Below are 16,494 nucleotides of genomic sequence, written 5' to 3'. Positions count from 1 at the left end.
AGCTCCGGAGGGAGGGGGGGGGGTGAAGCACCCGAGCCGCGCGGGCAGCGGCAGCGGGAGCATCGGAGGGAGGGGGTTGAAGCAGGGAGGGGGGTGAAGCACCCGAGCCGCGCGGGCAGCGGGAGTACCGGAGGAAGGGGGGAGAAACACCAGAACAGTACAGTATATATAAATATTTATTACAGTGCATTAAATTCCCCCCCACCTCAAGCATCTGTCCACAATCCTCTCCATGACCGGATCAGTGCAGGTCTTGTAAGCAGGTGACACAATTATACAGGAGGATATATAGGAGGAGTAGCAGATGCACGCGCGTGCGCACCCCCAACCCCCCCCCCATTACTTACCCGTGCAGAGAAGGAAGGGCGGTTTGAAGTCCTGGCAACTCCAAGCCGCGTCACAGCCAGAGGGTTTTTTTTTTTTTTTCCGAGCAGGGGATTTTGTTTTTTGCAGAGCAGGGGAAAAGCTACTGGCCACGAGCCAATATCCGATCGCAGCTGGCGAGTTGGCGACCGGGTTTGTCGAGCACTATATATATATATATATAAATATATATATATAAATATATATATATATATATATATATATATATTTAAATATATATTTAATTCAAAATGTGCATCAATACAATCTGCACACTGAAAGTGATTAGCTAAACTGCAGATCGATCCATTCTCCTGTAATCGATCGCGTGCTCCGGGCTATTTAATTCAATTCTTGCACAGCATTTTGGGCAATGTAGTCCTGGAATATGATTGATTGGACAGTTACTAGATTCAATTGGTGCACAGCTAGAGAGAGGGCGGGGCTCAAGAGCTAGAGCCTATCAGAAGGGGAAGAGGGCTGTCACTTTGGAAATGCTTCCTACATTAGAAACATTAAAAATGTCTTTAAAACATTTTTTTTTTAATTTTCAATGCTACAAGTATTTTCTCATAGTACAGAACTTATTTATTAAAAAAAACCACACATGTAGGATATTGCTTGAACTGCTGCTTCAACACAGTCTTCCAACTAAGGGGTGACCGGTTTGTCACCTCTATCTGTGATGTGCAGGGGACATTTAAAAATGTTACGGTTTTGTTTCAGGCTGACAGCCCATGATCTGGCTATTGTCACCAGCCTTCTAAACTATACCTATTTCACTTTTAGTGGGCCATCAGTGAGAGCCCCCCAATTAAGCCCTCTTTTCGTAGACCAGCACAGACACAGGATACCATTTCTTTGTATTTTTAAGTCAAACTGTAGCCACATTAACCCCTGAAGTACCAGATCGAATAAAATACTTTATACCCCCACCATTTTTATTACATAGATATAAATACGATATTTAACTGGGTCAAATTAATTGATACACTTCTTTGATTAGTGTTTCTTGTGAGATCACATTTTGATAAAGCTTTAACTTTTTTTTTTTTTTAATGCTTAAATCAATGCGTGTACTATCTTGTCAACATATGTTGGTTAGTGTAATATATGATCTGCTTGAGGAGCTAAAAATCATATAAAATAAGATATTTTTTTTTAAACTTAAACCGTTAAATTGTCAGTTCACAAGTTATATGAAAATAAACATTTGTAATAGATGCCTTTGTTCATCTTAACTATCACTGCAATACTGCACGTCTCTAAACCATAACAAAATAAGCAATTCATGATGTAGAAATACTTGTTTTCCTTATAAAAAAACGTGTCATTGCAAATTGCAACTCGTGCTGTCAAGTACACATACAGTAACTTAAAGCCGCAATGCCGGCAAAAGTTGAAATGATTATTTTTTAAATAATTGGAACCAGGAGTCTCCCGGAGCTGAACCGTGCTATTTTCAACTTCAGGGCCTCCGTTTCCCTAGATAATTACTGATTTCTGTGCTGGGTAACAGCTGAAGAATCCAACATGGCCACCGCTATTGACCAATAGGGGGACGAAATCAATGACATTGCAACTCCCGCAAGATTTGACAACCATATTGTTTCCTGAGGTGGTAGCACTGATGAATGTACCTGTAAATATCTCTGCAACCCGGGGATTGCTGGAGCTGAACTGCGTTATTTACAGCATTGGGGACCTCTGCCGGTATCATATTTACACAAATGCTGGTGCAAGTACACTGTGTTTGTGTAATACAGAGCATTGCAATTACACTTTTAAATAATTCTTGCGGCCACAAGAGGGGGTGTAAGAATTTGTGGAACTCTGTTTTTCATGAGCTGTTCTAGCAGCCAAGGGGTTAAGCCTACCAGTTGCTAGACTTTAAGGCTGCGTCCACGCTAGTGCTGAGCGTGCGGCGCTTGCTGAGTTTAGTTCCTGCAATTTAAATTGTCTTGTCCCCGCTCACACGGTGTGCGCTCGCTCGTGCGCGGGCAAGCACGCTCTCCCAAGCTTGGCGCTTGAAAAGAAAAGCTTGAAAAGAAAAAGAGAGTTTGAAGTGTGCTCAACAAGCCCCCATGCCCCCACGTGCGCGCCTGCAAAATAGACAGGACAGCCGGCGCTCATGCTTGGAGAGCTGGTGACATCACCGCTCTCAAGCATGATCGTGATCAGCGCAATAGTGCGCAGTGCGCGAGAAATCAGTTACATTTGATTCCACGGCGCGACGACCAGGTCACGTGAGCGGCTCGCCCAATGAGGGCGAACCATCTCTGTGACATCACAGCCCAGATACAATCCTAGACACGTTCCTGCATCGCGCCTAGCCTGGCCAGAAAACACTCCCGCTAAATGCTGGTGACGCACGTGCACGCCTCTGCGCGGTCTTCTGGAGCATGAACGCAGCCTAAGACATCACACTATACATTATGTCAACCCTCTTGTTTATTCTCTAAAACGAATGTATTACGGACTGCTACTCTGTCACTACAAAGACATACAGCAAAGACTTGGATTTAAGTATCATGTTGCTTGGGTGTTACTTGCTTCTTTCCTCTCATGCCGTTTCTTCCTCTACAATAATACTAACATTCGCACTTGCCTATGTCAATAGTCTGAACCCTGCCCTCATTCTCTCCCGTCTTGAATACTGCTACCTTCCGTTATGTATACTTCCTGCCTCACAGCTCTCTACCTTACAGTCTGCTCTATACTAAAGTCTGTGCCTCTGCCCCACCATAAATCAATTTTTCATACTGCCCCCTAACTCTGGAATGTAACATTCTTCCGTACTGATACTGGGTGTATTCAAATTATCTGTTAATAGAAGATTAAAAGCAATCTTAAAAATAGGGTTTGTGTAAATAAGTTTGAATGGGATATGAACTTTCAAGTGATACGAAAAAAAAGGTTTGTCCATTTGATGACCTTCCAAAAGGTAATCTTGTGTATACAGGTCTGTGTGTCTATGTATGTACGTGTGTGTATATATATGCATACATTCATACATACATACATACATACACCTTACTTCAGTATATGATACCAAGTGTAACATACTTTGAACTGATGGGGCAATAAGCAATGGTGGCTATTTATTGAAGATGTACTGTATTGGCCTGAATATAGTACGGCCTCGCAAATAATACGACCCTATAGTACGGCCTCGCACATAATACGACCCTATAGTACGGCCTCGCACATAATACGACCCTAAAGTTGTGAAGGTGTTCTACATGAAAAATAAAAGGTGTTAGGCTGCGCATATAATACGAGTACAGTTTTCGGAAGGACATTTAAAAAAAAAAAAAAAACATAGCACTCTATGCGGGCCAATACTCTATTCTAGTTGTCAATTAGACAATATGTTAATTTTCTATGGTGCATATACTATTTTAAAAAATCTCAAGGAATGCTGTGGAAGAGTTTGTCACCTCTCTGCATCATTGATTAAGTTTTGACATATCAACCAGTCTGTCTTGCTAACAGAGGCCGAGGGAGTATATCTTAACCAAAGTTGCAAAATTGCGACAAACCTTTTCTGCATTCTGTCTTTGTGAAAAATATACCCCAGTCTGTCAGTGAGCTCAGAGTTGTCGGGTAAAGTTCCCAGTGGTTTACTAGAAAGAAGTTGACCTCGACATGTGTTTTCCAGGCTGTTGCCATGGAGATTGCGGAGTATTCGTCTGATGATCCGCTAGATGATGCCACTATGCCAGCTGGGTGGCCAACGCTTCCAATAAGTGATGAAGGAGAAGTTGTTGGGAAGTCTGCAAGTGAATGGGTGAGATCAGCACAGGCTCTGCTGCAGACACCTGAGAAGAAAGCAGACAAGGCTAGCAAGACGCCAGAGGATTCTGCCAAGAAGAGGAAAAAGTTTCTCAGGTTGGTATTACTGCCCAATCTATATTACTGCCTGTTCTTTTTTTTCTTTTTTTAACATCCTCCCCATTTTCTGGATGTATGTATCATTATTTTGCTTTCAAATAGATTGGGTTTATTATCCAGCTAGATACAAATCAAAGGGATGTAGGGATGTTTGCATCTATGTGTAAGTGAGCTCAGAAAACACTGAAGTGACCTTGTTCTCATATATGATGGTGTAAGCTCTGAAGCATCATGTGACGTCATGGCGCGGGAACCTGCGGTGTCATTTGACGCCACAGCGACTGAATCATGTAAGTGAAGTTGCAGAGGGCTCGTGCGGTCCCCGGAATGTAATTTAAATGCCTTGGGGAAGAGCATGGGGCCTCTGCAACCGCTGCGACCCTCTCTCCCCCCCCCCCCCTCCAGTTTGCGCACCCCTGGTGTAGTACAGTAGAGTCAGCGATTATTCTAACAAAAACCAGTGGCAATTCCCCAAAAGACCCAGGAAACACCCAGGTACATTCTGAATACATGCCTTAAACTTTCCTTAAACTAGCCCCAGCATTTTTGCATTGATTAATGGCCTATCAGATTAACAGCGGGGGGGTCCCTGGCAGTCCCATTCAAACTGAATTGGACTGCCAGGGATCCCTGCTGTGTTAATCCTATGGGTCGTTAGTCAATGCAGAAATGCCTTAAACGTGCCTCAAACTAGGCCTGAACATACCCAGCACATACCCTGAATGTAACCCGGCTAGTTTAAGGCAAATGTTAGAATAAGCGTTGCCTCTACTGTATATGTCTTGTACATGGAGATTTTCCTTCACAGGTCCCTGCCCCTTAGAGTTTTTAATCTAGTTCTGTTTTTGTCTCAGACATACAGGTAAAGTGATTTTCCTAAGGGCAATACAACTTGAGACTGGAATTTGAAGTGAGTCCACTTAATTAAAAGGCAGGACGTACCACGACACGGCTCTGCTTAAAATGCAACCACATATTGAACACAATTGCATTTATTTATTGATTATGCAATGTATATTGAACCTAACCCAGGCCCTCCCTTTTCAACTCTGTCCCATACCCCTGAGAATACCCCTTCAAATTCCAAAAAGGCAGATCTGTCACGCATACAAATATCCAGAGCCTGCTGCCCAAACTGGATGAATTAAGGGCATGGTGCCTTATGCATAAACCAAAAGCCATAATTCTCACAGAGACATGTCTAATACCTAAAACTCCCGATGCAAATATCGCCCTTCAGGGTTACTCCATTTCTAGGAGAGATAGGTCAAAGAGAGGAGGAGGGGTTATTTTATATTGCAGACACCTTACAATTTATACTGTCAAATTGCCTCCCAAGCCCATCCTCTTTTGCAATCCTAGTTAGCAAAATCTGTCTCCCCTTTTCTAAGCCCATCTTGGTTGCTGGCATCTACCGCCTGTGACGGGGAAGGGGTACTGTTGCAGGGTACATGCAAAGACACGTGGGTTTCTTGATAAGGCTTTTTATTGAGCCCCAAAATATGGCACACAAAAATAACAAGAGCTTTTCTTCAGCATATATAAAGTAAAGCAATTTAAGTCCTGAGCAGGGATTTGCCCTTTCTGTTCAAAGTCGACAGAAACAATTCAGCATCAAAACAAAATGTCCCAGAAAAACAGACCTTAAATCAAGCTGTTCTCTCTCCAGAGTTTCAGTGTATCTCCATGCTTCAGACAGCTGCATGTGTGTACAGCCTGGGGTTTTTAAAGCTCCTTGATGAGGCAGCTGAGATCAGACTAATTAACCAGACCTCTCAGCTGGAAGTTAACCTCGTCACTGCTGCACTGTAGACCTAAACATAGGTCTGCCAGGCATAGGGCTGGTGATGTTTATTCACCCTGTCACAGGTACCCAGGCCAATAATTCAGGTATTATGCCGGGCTGGGTGCCCCTGAGCCATATGGGGGAATTGAGATTGTCAGCTCTTCAACCCAATCATGGCATGTAACTGTATTTGTAATAAAGATGTATGTGTATTTGTACTGTTCCAGGAGTGCCAACTAGCGGAGATGGCAGGGCGTGAGTTTCAGGGGTGATTTTATGGTAAAATGTTGTCAGGGTGTGTATGGAAGGAAGGGGGCCAGTGTTGCGGGTTACCCCGAAACACGTACTCGGGAATCTCCCTAGATGCCTGAGGACATGAGGAACACAGACTACCGGATAAAATCCTCCCTAGAAAGCAGTTTGCAGCTTACTGCCAAATCTCCTTGCTTCAGCACAGACCAGAATAGTAAGACCGGGCAGGGAAATGAATCACATTCATGCCCACAAACCCCAGGACCCAGGTTGAGGTTTAGTGTATCTCGCACCAGGTATAAGGTGGCGAGAGTTATATGTTTTTAAGTTTATGTAATGTTCAGTAAGGGTAAAAATCCATTTGCATGGGAGACAGAGTGGCTACTCCGCCCTCTAAGCTTCAAAGGCAATCCAGGATATGGAAGTGTTAAACCAGTTGTTAGCTTCCTTGGTAGAGAAAGAGAACTTCAATAAGCCATCCTGGCAAGATGTCACCCTGCCCAGACTGAGCGGCACCAGGTAAGAGGGACAGGGTCTCATATGCTAAGCGGCAAGGGGCAAAATTTGCACGTGCCCAAAGCAGAATGAGAAGCCCCCTATGCCAGGTTTGCAAAGTATTGGCAACTCCGTAATAGGGTGACCGAAATATTCCCACAGAGATAGGCTGGACTAGTTATGTATAGGAATGTTAACCCTATAAGAACCTGTGTAGCCCCTCAGGAAGAGAATCACCATGCTATAACAGATTCACCTAAGATTCATCATGCTGTAAGAGATTCGTAACATCGTAACAAAGATTCAGCTAAGCTTCAAGAGTTCGTAAGACCTAAGATTCCAAGATCCAGTACTACGGGAACAGAACGAAAGAAGCAGCTCTGGTGTAGTGAACAGCAGTGGCAAGTTGCACTGCTGACCGAGGATTGTTTCAGGCTCTTTTCGCGAGCAACTCCTGCTCCTGGGAAATTGCTCCTAGAGACTTTGTTTTGCAACATTTCGTTTTGGGAACAAGATATTTAGTTTTACCCCATTCTAGTAAGTGTATTTTCGTTGTAATTGTAAACCAAGCTGTGTGTGTTCATTCTGTAAATAAATCACAATTTATTTTATCTCTTGCTTTGCTCAATCTGGGTATTTTGGTGTTAAAAGTTCTGGCCTACCGTGACACCACCCCCCTAAAGCCCCTCTACAGTCCCTGACTGATATCACCCAGTTTCTTGGCTCCATTTCCTCTCAGAATGATAAGAGTGAGCTGCTAGTTCTTGGGGATTTCAACTTCAATTGGCTCGACCCTAAAAACCACAAAATCCAGATACAACTCAAGTCACTTAACCAAACGCAATTTATTTCCCAACCCACACGGCACAAACTTGAAATCTCACAACCATTCCTTGCTAGACTGGATTCTCTCCTCAAATCCCAGAAGAATCCAATCCACTGGCATCCTTCCGGACATGTGCTACTAACGTATTAGCGAAACGCAACCCAAATCACAAACGAATCTCATTCTGTGAGTACCCATATAGCCCCACCCCTTCCCAACACTGCCCACAATTTTCAATTTGGCCCAGTATCTGAAGAGGAGATTACATAAGCACTTCTCAAATTAAAACTAAGCAGCCAATGTGGACCTGACTTACTGCAATCTAAGTTCCTAAGACTTGGTGCCCCAGCCATTGCCAAACCAATTGCTTCCATAATCAACTCTATTCTGGCTGCAGGCCATATTCCTAAGATCTGGAAAACTGCCAGAGTTGTTCCAATCTTCAAAAGTGGAGACAAAAACACTGTCTCAAACTATAGGCCAATCTCTCTTCTCCCAATACTATCCAAAGTCATGGAAAAATGTGTTCACTCCTAATTAAGCGATTAATATACCAAGACAAATTTCCCTAGCCAATTCCAATCTGGCTTTCGCCCCAAACACTCTACCGTAACTACCCTGCTAAAAGTTTGCAGTGAAATCCAGTGTGGAATGGAACAGGGACAACTCACTGGTGCAATATTCCTAGATTTTGCAAAGGCTTTTGATAATGTTGTTTGTTATCTTGTTTAACAAACTCCAGTGCTCTGGAATAGGGAAGCATGCTTTAAATTGGTTTCAGTCCTACCTATCAGATAAATCCCAACATGTGTCCATCTCAGACTCTAACTCCAACCCCTTGGATATCACCTGTGGCGTCCTGCAAGGCTCTGTTCTGGGGCCCCTACTCTTCTCAGTGTTCATCAATGATCTTCCTACAGCTTGTAAGGGAACTTTAATACACATGTATGCAGATACTTTTTGAGACTTGAAAATTGGATTTCCCAAAACAAACTTTTTTTAAACACTGACAAGACTGTAACAATGGTATTTGGGACCAAGGCTAAATTTTTATAGCTTCCAATGACTGACCTCCAGATCAGAACCAACGCTAACACCACCTTAACTCCTGTTACTAGTTTTAAATACTTGGGCATATGGTTTAACTCCCATTTAACAATCGGGATGCACATTAATATCCTGACATCCAAAACCTATGCCAAACTAGGTGTACTTTACAGGAACAAATCCTCCCTAAGTCTGCTGGTCAGAAAGCGTAATGAACAGCAGATGCTAATGCCAATTATCGACTATGGCGACATAGTATACGGCTCGGCACCTCAAACCCACCGTAGCAAACTTGACACCATCTACTATTCAATATGCTGTTTTGTTCTCCAATGCAACTACTGCTGCGGCAGAGTTTATTCGAGCATTTGCCCGTTCTCTGCCGCAGCAGTAACCTGGCGCGCGCCGGAGGGTGCCGGGCGCGCGCCGAAGCAGCGGAAGAGCGCCCTCCGATCGGGGTGCTCTCCCTACCGCTGCCGGGTCCGCCGGGTCCCCCGGAACCCCCTGCCGCCGTCCCGCGATCGCGGGACACCAGGGCTCCCTCGGGGAGCCCTGGACGCGCGTGCAGGGGGCGCTGACACCCGATGACGCGTGACCGCGCATCGGTGACGCGCGGCACGCCGAGGGAGTGGGGCTAGCAAGCCGGGGCATCCCCCGGCTTGCGGAACTAGCCCTGCTCGATTTAAACGTGTTGGCAGTGTACAACACACATCACTGTGAAATGCTCAAAGAACTAGATTGGTCATCACTTGAGTCTAGGCGCAGAGTTAATCTTTCCTGTCTTGCCTTCAAATACTTTCTGGGCAAGCTACCCATCTATCTGAACAAGCTCTTCACCCCTATCACATGCAGCACTTACCATCTGAGATCTGACTTCAAAAGACTGTTCATGGTCCCAAGGTTCAGCAAAGTATTCGGCCGCTCCTCCTCTTACTGTGCACCCCAAAACTGGAACAACCTACCGAGGACACCCGCAGCCACACCAGTCTAAGTTCTTTCAAAACTAAAGCTGTCTCACATTTTAACCTGGTCTGTAACTGTTACATACACCTATAATATATATTATCTCTAACTGTGCATGCAATGTGTTGTATATAATGTATACCCTGTTCACTTATGTAACTGTATGTGTAACTATGTATTATTTGTCATCGTAACTCTATGCCCAAGACATACATTGAGAGTAACCTCTCGGTTTTAAGTATTACTTCCTGGTAAAACACCTAGGGCCACCTGCATGGTCAAATACATTTTCACAGTTTGCAGTACATTTGATAAACCATATTTTCTCTGAGAGTCTTTTCATGTGCCTATCAAAACAATCTATCTTTTTTTGAGGGACAAGTTGAGCTTCTTATTGGTGCCTTTCACTGATGAATCATGTATTGTTTGACCAAGATATGATGGGGGAAAAAAGAAAAATCATGAATGCTTGCATGTTTTCTCCAAATATTAGGTGGTGTTTAAAAAGATGTGATTTAAAGCTACAAGTTGATACATTTGCATATTCTTGTTCTTCAAAAATACCAAAAAAACATTTTGCACCAGTACAAAATTGACAAGGTTTTAAATTATACTGATTATCCTATGCTCAGAAAACAAACTAAAGCAGACATAATACCACCATATATTTGTTGAGTATTTTCACAAGAGTTTCACAGTCCATACATGAGAGCTTTCTACATTTTTTAATGTGCTAAACTATACTTTTCAAATAAAGGACTAATTTGAACAATACTTTTTATGATGTTTTCAATCGGATATTATCAATAATTGCATGTCTTTGAGCCAGTTTATCAAACAAATTCTGTTCTTTAATTAAAAAAAGGAATACCTACAAAATGTTCTGGCCAGAAATCTCTGTTGAAAATAGTAGTTTTTATATTATTCTCAGAAACGTAAGCAAATATGTGATTTTACATCAAAATTGCTCACACACAACTCTGTGTATTCATGGAAAGGGCCTAGTGGAGGTAGGAAGATAACTGGAATGGCCCCCTACTTCCACTACTGAGTGAACCCAGACATGCTAGGCCCACCCAACAAACGCCACCACTACAACCTCCACCCTGCACAACAAATGGCATCCACGCCCCCTCACAACAAGCACCCCCCATCAAATGCCTCCTCTTAAGAAATACCCCCCTTCCTCAACAAAATTCAATTAAGCAATAATGGTATTGCCCACATTTTGTGTTAAGAAGGTCCTATCTGGAAATCTCAAAGACATAGACGAGGTTTACTTGGGAATTGGGGAAGTAGAAGCTGGAGTTGCTCCTTATGCCCCTTTTTTAATTTATTTTTTATAGCACATTCTATAGCATTTCTGAGAATGAATCTTACTTGGAATAGCTGGAACTATTTCATGAAATGTCTCCCTACCAATCTTGCTACATTTTCACTGGGAGTCAGTTCTGATACCACATTTGCTCAAAGATCAGAGAAATTACCTGAATCTCGTAATCAGGGGCAGATTGGAAGCGATATGTGGCATGTCTGCTCAATGCAAACACTAACTGGACTTATCACAGCTTTATGCAAAGTTTCCTACTTTGTGATAATGAACCTGATACTTACCTTAAGTCCTTTACTGTTTCCTCGTGTAAATGTTACTCTCTTTCCAATACAAACTCCTCCTCATTCCTGGCCCACACCCAATATCATCATACACCCTGGACTACTAAAACGCCTTTCATTATCTACTGAATGCTGGTGGAGCTCTTAAAACAAGTACACTAACCACCACTCATTCTAATAGCAAACATTACAACCTTACCGCCTGCAAACAATTACACACATTTTTATTTATATTGTTACTCTCTTTAGCATGGGATATTGAACTGAATACAGACCCTTCTTTTTCAACTTGGTCCTATACCCCTGAGAATGCACCTTTCAAATTCCAAAAAGGGCTATCTGTCGCCTTCTAAATATCCGTAGTTTGCTTCCCAAAGTGGATGAACTAAGGGCATGATATCTTTTGCATAAACCCAAGCCATCATTCTCATTGAAACGTGGCTAACTCCTAAAACCCTCGATGCAACTATTGCCATTCAGGGATGCACAATTTTTAGGAAAGATAGGTTAAAGAGGGGAGGAAGGGTGTTACTTTATATTGAAGACTCCTTACAATTTATGCTACTAAATTGTTCTCCAAGTTCACCCTCTCTTTAAATCCTTGTTTGCAAAATGTGCCTCCCCTTCACTAACCCATTCTTATTACTGGCATCTACCTTTCCCCTGAAGCCCCACTACAATTCCTGACTGATATCACTCAGTTTGTTGGCACCTCTCAAGTAGTGTGAGTTCTTGGGTATTTCAACCTCAATTCACTTGACCCTAAAAACAACTAAATCCAGACGCAATTCAAGTCACTAAACCAAACCCAACTAATTTCCCAACCCACACGGACAAACCTAAAATCTGACAACCATTCCTTGCTAAACTGGATTCTATCTAGTGTTGGACCGGGTCTTACTTAAAAAAAAAAAAAAAAAAAAAAAAAAAAACGGATACCCGGCCAAAATTAAATGATCTACCTGCCCGGTTACTCGGTTTGCACCTACCTGGGGGTGGAGGAAGACGGAGGCTACATCTAGGCAGGTCAGCTTCTGCTCCGGTCACGTGGTTCCCCAGCTCTCACTGCTATGGAGTCCTGCAGCTCCCGCGCCAGCTGAACACACACTGCTGATGCTGCCACCTCCACAGGACCTCTGCTGACCTGCCTAGATGTCGCCGCCGTCTTCCTAATGGGTCTTCCTCGCCTTCCGTCGCTGACAGCAGGTAAGGGATGATGTCGTTTTCAGCTACCCTGACATTACCCAACGCCGGGTATTACTCGGCAGCCGGGCCCACTTCTCAGTTGCAGGGTACGGGTAATGTCTGGGTAGCTGAAAACCTACCGGGTAATTCCGGGTACTCGGTGCATCACTAATTCTATCCTCTATTCCCAACAGTGGTAGGTACTGTACGTCCTAACAATTTTTTCACTTGTACTCAATGTAGCTGGGCAGCCAGGAGAATCTAACTTTATGCCCTTCCCCTCAAAAATGCAAAAAAATTAGATATAACCAGTGGAATTTTCAAAACATTTCTTAAATGTCATTCCATACCGGGCATATTTGTTTTGGACATGTTGCAGAAATATAACTCTCTTACTTTAAAAAGCGGTCATGGTTCATGCACACTGATATTTTTTGCAGGGGTTTATACTTTTGCGGATTTTGTACACAGGTCGTCAATTAGGGGCCTTAATTTATGTAGCCAGTCATGGTCTGACTTGTCTCTAGGAAGAGTAGTTGTGTTTTCATTAAATTGCGGAAATCTTAACAGAATCTGATTTATGTTTTTATTCATTAGAGGGAAAACGTGGCGTTGATAAGATAGTCTATAGCCCGGTAGAAGTTATTTTTTTTTACAATACAAATTGGAAAAGTGAGACCCCGGAATTTTTTAAGCTTGCACACATTTGTTGGGTCCCAATACCGTGCTCTGGCATGAGAAGACAGGATTTTATTGGCCAATAAACTGATGTGCCCTATTGGTTGGTTTGAATTACCATTTTGTTCCTGCATAATATCTGGGGGGAAAAACAGCTGAAAGAAATTAAACATTTAAAAATTGTGAACCATAATTCCAGTAGTTTCCAGAAAAAGTGGAATTTCAGGATTATGTCGATTTTAGGATTAGTCCACAAAAGAGCTACCTAGGTTTGCCTATGTTCAGGAATGAGATTCCTAGACTCACATACAGGTGGCACATACAGTATTCTGCATTCTCTACCATGGACACAGTACCCCTACATTTGACTGAGGTTCATTATATCCAACCTGATTCCTACTGGAAACAGCACTTTGATTACTTAGGTGCTCTTGGCTAGTTTGAGGCACATAAAGGCTTAACGTACAGTATGTATCCTTTTAATTTGACTCAAACTGAAAAGAAGACCACACAATACTTTTGTGGAAGTAAAAAAGGTCACAGCTTTATTTCTTTAACAATATTGGAAAACAAACTGTTGGCCAGTCCGTTAGTCTCTGTATGCAGGCGCCCCATGTGTCCTGCAGAAGTCGAGGTGGAGAGCCTTATGCCGTGTCCAACTGGTCTAACACCACCCGCTCAGGAAAGCTCCTAGCTCAGTCTCCCATTGTGGACACCTAGGCCCAACCGCATAACTTTGCTCCCAGTTTTCACGTGACTTGGGCAGAGGCCCTATCGCATAGTTTGTGCCCGCCTGACCCATCTCTTCTGGGAACTTAATCACAGGACCCACTGCATACGCCAATGCCTGAATTTTTAGCATTTCCTGGCACCCTGGGCTGGCTGGCATGACAGTTCCGCCTAAGCTGTGATGATGGCCCTGGTGATAAAACTTAGATATCGGTTAGACACAGAATACTGCATTTCTAGGTGAGAAACAGAATTAATGTTTTGTGGTCTGGTGGGAGCAGGGTATTTAAATGCTAAGCCATGCCCCTTTCCTACCTAGCAAGGTATTGGTCGACCCCTCCCTCCCCCCTACACACACATACACATTCTGATCCCTCGCCCCTTCAAAGGCACACTGAACCTCCGCCCTTCATACCCACACCGACCCCCCTGCCACTCAAACCCACACGTTCCCCCTGCCCTTTATACCCACACCGATCCCCCTGCCCTTCATACTCATACCTACCCCCGCCCTTTATACTCGCACTGATTCCCCTGCACTTCAAACCCACCGCCCTTCATGCCCACACCGACCCCCCTACCCTTTATACCCAGACGAACCCTTCAAACTCACACGATGCCACCCGCCCTTCATACCCACACCGATCCCCCTGCCCTTCATACCCACACCGATCCCCCTGCCATTCATACCCACACGATCCTCCCGCCCTTCATACCCACATCGATTTCCCTGCCCTTGCCCTTCATACCCACCCCTATCTCCCTGCCCTTCATACCCACACCGATCCTCCCGCCCTTCATACCCACACGGTTCCCCACCCTTCATACCCAGGTCCCCCCCCTTCATACCCACACCCCCTGCCCTTCATACCCACATCTATATCCCTGCCCTACATACGCACACCTATACCCCTGTCCTTCATACCCACACCTATCCCCTTGCCCGTCATACCCACGCCAATCCCCTTGCCCTTCATACCAACGCCGATCCCCCGCCCTTCATACCCACACTGACCTTCACATAACCCACACAGACCCTTACCTCAAAGGCTGGCCTGTAGCTGAGGAGACTCACGGCATGCTTTTGGTGTCAAACTGCAGGGCGGAGCAGGCAGCGTGTGCCTGCACTCACTGCCGAGCCTAAAATCAAACATCCTACAATGCCTTGCAATGTGACGGGCAGGATGCTTTAAGGCGCCAAGCAGCCTTGAAGCACGCAGCCCGATACGTTGCATGTCATTGTGTTTGAGGCTCTGGCGGTGAGTGACAGGCACACGCTGCCTGCTCCCGGTTTTAGGTTTTAACTGAAAAAACATCACTGACCACCTTGCACTTTTGGTTAAAACCAATAAACACTGGAAATGAAGCATCCTTTCCTGTTAAATTCCACCTCTTGTGGCAGCCCTTGCACAGGTAGGAGACACAGGCGTCACGGGGGAATATGGAGACTAAAAAAAGTGCACTGATATACACCACATTCAAATGCGTGTACATTTGCTTGCATTGTTAACACTGATTAGCACTGAGTATTATTTTTTTATAAAATGAAAACGCCAGAAAACATAAAAATAAACACAAATTTTATGACAAAATAAATACCGGAAACCGGATACCCTACTTATATAATGTATCATGCAATTTATAATACGCAGCTGGAGGTCATCTTTATTTTTAGATTATATTCTGTTTGTATTAGTAACTTTACATTTTTTCTCTCTACTCTTTTGGAATTCAGTTACAGTTTGTTACTATTTCTGTTACAATTGCTTTTTTGGCAGCCGTACCTCTGAATCATATATTACATTTTCGAAGACTGTATATTTTTGGGAAATGCACAAACTTCTTGTATTCCAATGTGGGAAGAGGACCAACTTTGTTCTTAGCTGTTGAATAGTTTCTGTGCTGAGCTGTTGGCTGGCGGCATCTTTAGATTAATTGACTTTTGTAGTTATCGTGTCTAGTACAATACAGAACGTCCTTAAAATCCACTCGCATCAGGGAAAGGAAATATTTTTTTTTCAATTTGCATCATACGTGCGTCAGGTCTCTACGATCCAAGAACCAAGATGTAACGTCATGCTGGCCTCAAAGCAGGGTGTAGCCACATGGGGACTTCTGAGGGGCAAGCTAATGGGATTTTTATAGGATGCGTGCACAGAGTGTGTCCTTTAAAAGAGACAGAAAGGCCCCAATGCGACATTCAACATGACATATAATTTAGTACATTAGCTTGTATTTAATCTGTATTGTTTCCTCATAAATATGGGTAAGGTAGTTCAATACTTTGGTAAAAATATTTTAAGCCTACAATCACGTCACTCTAGACCCATTTCTTCCACTGCATAGAGAGAAGGGGAAACAATACTGCAGCCAAAAGGCATGGGGGTGCGTGACATATACTGTATTCTGTTTCCCTTCTCTCTATGCAGTGGAAGAAATGCATGAGACAGTTTAATATTGGTAGTGTAGGACCTATTGAAATGGGTTTACTGTGACAGATAAATGCATAGTAATGTACTAAATGTTATATCATGTTGGATGTAACATTGATGCCTTTTTATCTATTGTATACATTTTATTATAGCACTCCAAATAACACAAGTATATGTATGTGTGTGTGTATACGAGATATGTGCAAGGGTACAACCAGGGAGACACATTT

The 16,494-nt window shown here is 43.5% G+C and overlaps 1 protein-coding gene across 1 annotated transcript in view; it reads left to right on the top strand.

The window, feature by feature from the left end:
* The window catches only part of LOC142483357 (DNA repair-scaffolding protein-like), a gene marked incomplete at its 3' end in the record, with an annotated part of 148,298 nt that overhangs the window by 106,688 nt on the left and 25,116 nt on the right, over window positions 1-16,494 (top strand). Inside the window, exon 6 of the mRNA XM_075583442.1 lies at window positions 4,025-4,254. Coding sequence (XP_075439557.1) covers window positions 4,025-4,254 — 230 coding nt within the window. The remainder of the gene's footprint in view (window positions 1-4,024; window positions 4,255-16,494) is intronic.

Source organism: Ascaphus truei, unplaced genomic scaffold (genome assembly GCF_040206685.1).
Source record: "Ascaphus truei isolate aAscTru1 unplaced genomic scaffold, aAscTru1.hap1 HAP1_SCAFFOLD_323, whole genome shotgun sequence".
Lineage (NCBI taxonomy): Eukaryota > Metazoa > Chordata > Amphibia > Anura > Ascaphidae > Ascaphus > Ascaphus truei.
Note: the sequence above shows the minus strand (reverse complement) of the source record. Positions and strands in the feature narration are given on the sequence as shown.